Source organism: Micropterus dolomieu, linkage group LG08, assembly GCF_021292245.1.
Source record: "Micropterus dolomieu isolate WLL.071019.BEF.003 ecotype Adirondacks linkage group LG08, ASM2129224v1, whole genome shotgun sequence".
In the NCBI taxonomy this organism is placed as follows: domain Eukaryota; kingdom Metazoa; phylum Chordata; class Actinopteri; order Centrarchiformes; family Centrarchidae; genus Micropterus; species Micropterus dolomieu.
In genome coordinates, this window is record NC_060157.1 from 18,994,636 (window position 1) to 19,002,926 (window position 8,291).

Sequence of the window (8,291 nt, forward strand, 5' to 3'; positions counted from 1 at the left end):
CCAATGTGTCAAAATATGAACCTAATGCTTCCGTTAAAGGCAATGAATACACAATATGTGGACATGCACCAGCCTAGAGGCTATTGACAGTTAATGATTAAGAAGTCGAAGCCCCACCCATTCGATGTGTTTTCATGAGCTTTGTCCAACCCCTTTCTCTGGGGAGTTGAATTAAAGGGGTCCATGACTACAAGCCAAGCTGTAGCACAATGTGTTCTGAGGGGCCAAGAAGGGAGATACACATCAGCTTGTTGAGGGGGTTTCCTGAGGACTTCTACTCACTGGGTATTTTCGATAACCCTTTGGCTCCACACAAGAATTAGGAAGGGAACTATTGAAGTGCAAAGCACGGGTCCAAATAAAAATAAATTAATACCGACATTATGAGTGACTGACAGAGAAAGTAGTTGACCTTTTGGAAACTTTCATTGTACATATGCAGCAGAACTGCTTTACCCCTGAGCTCTGATTTCCCCATCAGCCTTTCCTGTGACGCAGGGCCCGCGCTTTCATATATAGAAACTGACCAGTTGCTGAGAAAATACCCCATGTTCTCCACACCCTCTTCAAAAGTCTGTAGTGGTCAGCTGCGGCTGATTTACAACTCATAGCAGGTTTATGGTCAGCCCTCTGGTTATTTTCAAGAGTTATTGTTAGAAAAGTTATCCTTTTTGCAATCAGAAGTCATTTGGACATTCAATGTTAATATTAATTGATTACTGAAAGGAAAACTGACCAACAATCTATATGGAAAACAAACAATGTTGACATTTTTTTAACTATTCAAACTGCTAGTGTTGACAGCTAACTAGCCATCTAACCTGCAAAATGGCATTAGTGAATGAACTTGTCTGCCATGGATGCTTGTTTGCCGTTTATTCAGCAATCAAGGCGCAGTGCAAGGTATGTGTCAATGCAAGTGAATAAGTGAAAATGTGCCTAAAGCTAATGTTTTCTGTCGTTCCCATTTTGTGCTGCTGTCAGGCTGTTTGTATGTCAAACACTTTGACTTGCTCTATGCAAATGTAATCTTTCTATGTAATTTTACCCAATGTGACTGATTTTAAAACTATTCCTTCAAGTGTTCAAGGAAGCCTTGACACTTGATGTTTACAAGTCAGGTGCCACAGGCTATGTTATCGAAAAGCCAGCTGGACCAGCTAATTAAGTAAACATGAACAAAGTGAAAAGTGCAATGTGAAATTGGAAGTTTCTTGCGTCACAATGGCTGCTGTTCAGATCTTCAAAAGTGACGTGGTAAGGTTGTAAACACTCCCTGCTTCCACCACACAATAACAATATGATTTAGTTCACTAGTATTCAGTACCTGTGTTGATTTTCGTGGCATATTGGCATGAATTGAAGGCCTGCAGAGTAGGAAATCTCCCCTAAAAACTCAGCATCACTTCGCCAGTAAAAACGTTAGATATTAGCAATTTGTAGGTAACATGTTAAAAACATATAAACCCAGTGGTTTGATGCTTTAACAATTAGCATACCTATAGCAACTTTCTCCATGGGTCAGAGAGCAAGCCGATTGGCCTGAGAAGGGCAGCTCTCAACAGGCCGCGGCATTTCACACACAACCCATGGGCGCAACAGTGACCCACATCTAGCAGCCAACCAGCCAGTTGGTTGGGTGTGGAAGTGTTTGCGACTGGCTGCTGTCTACTAGCCAGGAACATTAACTTAAGCGAGAAAGAAATACACACAATTACGGCTGACTCCATGGGACTTTGAGAGGGTGGCCTCCACTGCAATAATGGCGGAGCATTTGTGTCAAAGAGATGCTTGTTTTCTCCTCCTCAGGCATGAAAGTGAATTTGTCTTGCCAGCCAGGTCTATTTATATTCACAAGAGCATTCTTCGGCATTAGCACAGTCACATGGCCCAAACGGTCAGTGGATATAGACTAGCGATACACTGGAGGGGCTCTGCATCAGCTCCCACAGTCTGACAACACCAAAATGGTATAAATCAGAGGGTACGACGGTCAGCATTGTACGTTCCTGGGCCTGACTAAATGACTGCAAGCCACAAAAGCAGTGAGTGGGAAGATTGCGCAACACAACGTCAGAGAGGTGCTTCACTGTCGCTGTGAGCCCAGTTGAGATTACAGGTTGGTAAAGTGATGAATGAAGGTGGGTGTTGTGCAGACAGAGAGAAAGGGTCTGAAATCACAAAATCATTCCTGTTTTCCCCTCATGATGAGTCACAGGTGGCGTCACACCTCTCGACTCGGTAAACAGTCCAGTGTGACAGGAGCCTCAAACAGGTTATCTCACTTTGTGGTGGATGGATGTGCCCTGGAGAAGAGAACACACCTAATTGCAGTGACTCACGGTTTTACAGCAAGCAGCGAGGAGGCTTGACTAAATTGTATTTCTGCAAACTGTGAGATACATATCACATGAATGGGTGAATGTTTAATTTAGTGTTAACTTTTTATCAATGACTGTGGGGAAATTCTCTATTAAGCTGCTTACTACCACAGGAAGGTTAGAGCACAAGGTCAGACACAGAACAGTACTATCTTAAGTGACAGAGAGTCCTGCTCGAAGGAACCTCAGAAGAGTAGATGCTTCCTTGCTCGGGTGATTTAACACACACTGTTCCACAATTTCATAGCTTCCATGCGGCATCTCCGACTTCCACAGTAATACATGTGTCCTGACACTGAGGCTGGGAAATAATTTAACATGGCCATACAGCTGTTTTTCGTTATTTGATTATTGTGTTATTATTTAACGAGGTTATGTTGCCTTTATTATTGATTCCAAGTAAATTTTAATAAAAAAAAAATAAAAAAAAGGAAACTAATTAAGGTTTTATTTTTATACTGAAATACGTAACAGTGGAAGACAGTTAACTGCATCAAATCTGAATGTTTTAAATGCAATACTGTCTTTACCATCAGGGTGCAAAATTAGCACCAGCCACCCGCCAAATGCTAGTAAAATATGAAAATGGCCAAAAATATGATGGTAATATGTTGAGTGGCTGGTACAACTTAAACATACACAAGCCATTTGGCTGGTGGATACCGTAATGTAATTGGTATTTAAAAAAGTAGTTCAGTTTGTTGATTTCTGTCATACTGCCCGGCCCTACCTGACATCACATGTCAGCCTGTTCAACAAGTTAAGCATCTTTCACTGCACAAAGTGAGTTTCACACACCAGAGATGTTCAGGTCTGGAGGGCTGGTGAGTGGGATGTCAGTATATCTCCTGGCACTGATTCAGAGGAGTCAGGTTGGCTTTTTGTTTTTTTAATACTATGCATGCCTCAACTTCTACCTGGGGACCATAAAGAAGTCACGCTCGCTAACCAAACACACACACCTACATCCACACCACTCTATGAGGGTGTCCTAGTATTTAATGAGAGCATGTGAATAATTCAGCTTACAACAGGTCTGGAGGAGGAAAGAGACTGCAGCCATCATTAACTATTCACAGCATAACAGTATTATGACACATGCACACACACATTTGCATGTGCAAACACACTGTATACACCACAAACACACAAAAAAAGACCTTTGCCAAGAGTGCCCAACCATCTGCTTGGACCTAAGGCACTGGCTCTGAAGATACAAGGGAGATAATTTGTGCTTTTGGATTCTGACCTATCGGGAGCTAAAGGACCTATAATACTACCCAAATATGTAAAAAGAGATATATAACTTGAAAACTCTTTAGACTGTTCAAAGCTTGTTCAAATGCAGTGAGAAATAGGACTGGGCAATAAATCAATGTTATTGAGCATCATCCATCTTTATAATCATATTACTACAAACCCTCATGATGAGGTATTATAGTTCACAGTTGGTGCTGTATCCAATGTGAAGCTTCTAGTACATACAGTTTTTTTAATTCTAGCGTTGTGTTATAGGAAAACACTTTAAAACCATTTGACTCAATAGGATAAACATTCATGTCATTTTGACCACCTCTGTAAATGGCATCATGGGACTTAGTCGAGCGGTCTGTCACTGCGATGTTCAGGTTCGCTTTGACATGTGTTGCATGTCATCATCGCCCCCCGTTGTTTCCTGTCTCTCTAGACTGTCAGTTGTCCAACAAAGTCACAGAATGCCAACATTAATAATCTCAACAAAAAAAAAGACAAATTTAAATATTGTTAACATATTGAAGAGATAATGCTGTGATAATTATAACAATATCAGAACATATTGCCCACTCCTATTTCCAGGACAAGTGGCTCTAACATTTGGTAGAGCTGTTAAAAAAAGCTTGTTGCATCAGGCCTGCAAGAGCCAAAAGCTGTGAAGTGATTTGAATTTGGGTCGAGATTTTAGCTTTACAATCGTGTGAGAGGCCCTTATTCCTCTTTCTGTGCCGGCACAGACCTCCACCTTAAAAACAAGAACTCATGAGCTTGAGTTTGAGGAAGTGTCCATCACATGTCTGTAATCTCTCTCAAAATAAGTACTTGGACTGCCTATTTACATAAACAAGTTTGCTGTGTATACTATTCATAAAAAACACAGAGAGAGAAGAGGTATGTTTTCACAGACCTCCTCATCAGGCTTTGCCCTACACGCTGTCACTGATGGTTGGGGTCAGGAGGAAGGATAGCTGATAGAGACTAGGTCCATATCAATGCTGTCATCCTCTGCTGAGGGCCTTTTCTGTTAATACAACAACGAGCCAAGCCTGCTTCTGCTGCATCTGAATGCTGGCTGGCTGGCTGGCTAACTGGATGATTGGCCTAGAAAGGAAGCAACTGGCAGTAATCGGGACTCCCCTGTCTACCCATACTGATCATAGATGCAAACAGAGACTAAGACTGTATCTCCACATGAACACAGGCACAAGCTTGTGCACTGCACGCACAAGAAACCCGAGTTTAAAAACTTAAAATCAGACTGGGAGGAAATTCAATTTTGTATTTTAATTTCAAAATGGCCCCTTGGCCAGGAAATCTAGCTACTAACTCACAGACCAAAAAACTAATTGGTGAGGAATTTTCCTTGAGCCAGCAACATTAGACTTCTATGTAACATGCTTGACAGTTGACCGGGGGGGCTGTCAACCAGGTAGGCTTGTTACAGGGAAGAACCAGACATGACCTTTTACCTATGGCCCAGCTGAGAGGGTGAGAGGGGTAATACACAATACACGTCATCTTCTCAAGTATGACCAGTCACCAGCCCCTCCCTTCTCTTCCTATGGAGGCAGCTCATTCCAACGTGCACACAAAGGCTGGGTTCAGCTGAATGGCCTAAATGGCTGCAGAGCTCCTGGCCACGGCGGCTCACACCAGCTGAATGGTCCTCATTGTGTCCCCATGGTCACAGGGGGCTAGCAGAACTGGGTTGTTTTTTAAGAGGCCATTTGGCAGGCCTGTGTTCTTATCCGAGCAACGCAGGAACAGGCATTTCCACTTGGTCCAGAGGAGGGCTCGTTTTGGACTGAGGAAACGTAGCCTATAAGGTGATGACATGCCTCTCGCATCCAGTCACCAAGGGGGCTAGCTGGTTCAAATACACACATGAACCTAAAACTACTGCAAACTATTTAGTCTTGCATGTTTTTCACAAGCAGTTGGATGCAATAACAACAAGCACGAGTCTTTAGAAGGAGTTCCTGTTCACACCCGCGTTAACCAGGTGTTAACTGACCAAAACTAAAGCAGACTTTTTTTTAACTGTTATGCATCACCACAAGCAAGTTTTGATACTGGGCAAGATTATTTCAAGTACACGACTGACTGGAACCTAAAATATGCGATGAAAATACAAAAAGGGTGGGACATAGGGAACATGCATACAATATTTAGATTGTGATGTAATACACACATTATTAATGTATAAAATAATGAGAGATAAATTAATTTTTCTGGCTAATACCTGGCATATCAAAGTACTTAATCATTACAATGATGCAAAACAAAAAATCAAATATTGCCATAAAACAGTCCTGATCATTGATTTATGACAAACAATCTGGTAAAATCACAGCAGACACATTTCTATCATCTACAGCTATATATATATATATATATATATATAAAAAACATAAATATAAAATATATAAAAAATATTCCTATACACACACACTCACATTAAGAATAAAATCATCATATCATCCCCCCCTAATATGACCCATGCTATAACAATGGTAAATGGTCAGCCTGTAATATAAAGTGTAAGCCCTTTGTAATTAACAGGCTCATTTATCCAAAACCACCAGCGTAACTCTTTATCATGTCAAACACAATAAATACTGGCTGATCTACACCTGAAAAACACATTAGAGGGCAGTCCGCTCTTAAAAACCTGCAGATACACTAATATAACAGCTTACTTTCAATATTGGCTGATATAAGCTGTAAAAGACAGCTCCATTCTGATGCTGTTATAACAGTTAGTCCTATTAGCTTGTAAATATGCATTTGAATTTTTTATAGGAGTATGTCACGTAACATAACTGTCAAATGCAAATTAATCAAACTGTCAAAGTCTTTTACAGTCCCATGATCCTTTTAATGGCCTTACTACAGACACAGGAAAAAAAGGTTAACCTGCATTTGTATTAGGAGTCTCGCAAAAATGCATATAAATACTGGTGTCAGCGAAACATGAGTGGGAACATTTCAAATACTGGTTATCAGTTTAAAAAACATATCACACCCCTAGAATAAGCAGATTTCAATCAGAATGGATATAAGTAGATACTGAGAGGTTACTGCGCAGGACAGGTGGATTCGGTCACCTCAGCTGGAAGAACGTAGCCTGGGTGCCATGAAGCAGGGGAAGGGAGATACTGTCTAGGATGTGACAGTGTGTGTCAATGGGTGTAGAGCAGGGGCTAACAGCTGCCCTGGGGGATGGGTTGATTCACACCATGCTTTAGATGAATGAATGGTTGAGATATTTGTAAACCACAATAAACAGACGCACCCACCAAGGAAAATGCACATGGACGCATGCGTCTGACTCAAATCTCACACAATTTGTCGACCACAAGATTGAGGGTGGTGCAACCTCACAATGAGCAGCACAGGTAAACCTATAATTCCAGTAATGGCAGGTTTACACAGGTGCACAAGGCTCATGCACAGCACACATCTTGTTGATCACCAACGCCACTGAGGTCATCCACTACATTTGGTAATTAACTGACAAGTCATCCATAACAGACTGTCAGACTATCTTCATATGACACCAGAGCAGATGATGACTGTAGGCCTCGTCATTACACCTCAACGCTAGTCACAGTGACTCAGTATTACTGCAATAAAACATTTTAAAGCTACAGCCTAAAAACAGATGCCAAGTGAAAGGCTTTATGATGTGAAACTGTAAGCCATGTGGCCACAGATGAATTTAAATTCATACCATATTAACGTTATAACTAAAGATGACTGGAGAAGGGGTCAAGCCCTGACAGCCAGACCTTGCCTCTGGCCATCCTGTGTGTCGGACAAGTTACACACACACACACACACACACACACACACACACACACACAGCTATGGCTTTGACATTTATTCACACATCAAAAGACATCTGTAAAGTCGACATTTTGCATAAATGAGCTACTATAAGATTTGAGATGAAGGAGACACGAGGAAATGGATGATATTTGAGTCTTTCCCCCCCCCCCCCCCCTCCCGCTTGTCATGCACTGCTAGCTCGTGTGCCCACATCCTGTATTAGCACAAAGTAAGCTAACTAAGGTGGCACAGCCTGAGCACCCGCACCCCTGACGTGTGCCCTCATACAATGTGTTAGAAACGTAAAGCAAAACCGGAGGAGGGAAACTACCAGTTTAATCGATGCTAGTTGGCCCAGACAGATGAGACACACAGCTAGCTTGAAAATCTGCTATAGCATCCCCCCTCTCTCTCTTCCATCAGCCCCCTCCCCTCCTTTACCTTCAGACAGCTCCAGATCCAACTCCGCCAATTGGTCTCTAACCTCTTTTGGCAGGGCGGACAAATCCACGCCGCGGTCTGCCATGACTCCGCCGAGAAACACGAGTGCAGTCTATCTGAGAAGAAACCAGGCGGTGGCGAGGGAATGTCAAAAAAATGTAAAATAAAACGCCCTCCCTCAAGACACAAAACAAGCATCAGAGTGGGAGAGACGGTCCATCCGCACGGCTGGCCCCTCCGCCATATTGGGGGGAACTCACCAACGGCAACGAGCGGTCACGTGACTGCCTTTACCTCGCCTGTACGTTTCGCCGCATCCCAGGCTAAAAAGCACACTGACACTACTGCTGCTCCCTCTGGTGTCTCACTGACAAAAGCACACAC

General features: G+C 42.4%; 1 protein-coding gene across 2 annotated transcripts in view; it reads right to left on the bottom strand.

Annotated features, from left to right (window-relative positions):
- The window catches only part of dip2ba (disco-interacting protein 2 homolog Ba), a 44,197-nt gene extending 36,028 nt beyond the window's left edge, over window positions 1–8,169 (bottom strand). For both annotated transcript variants that reach the window (XM_046055989.1, XM_046055988.1), the window contains exon 1: window positions 7,908–8,169. In XM_046055989.1, the coding sequence (XP_045911945.1) occupies window positions 7,908–7,992 (85 nt within the window). In that variant the 5' untranslated portion in view covers window positions 7,993–8,169. The remainder of the gene's footprint in view (window positions 1–7,907) is intronic.
- Between the last annotated feature and the right edge of the window lie 122 nt (window positions 8,170–8,291).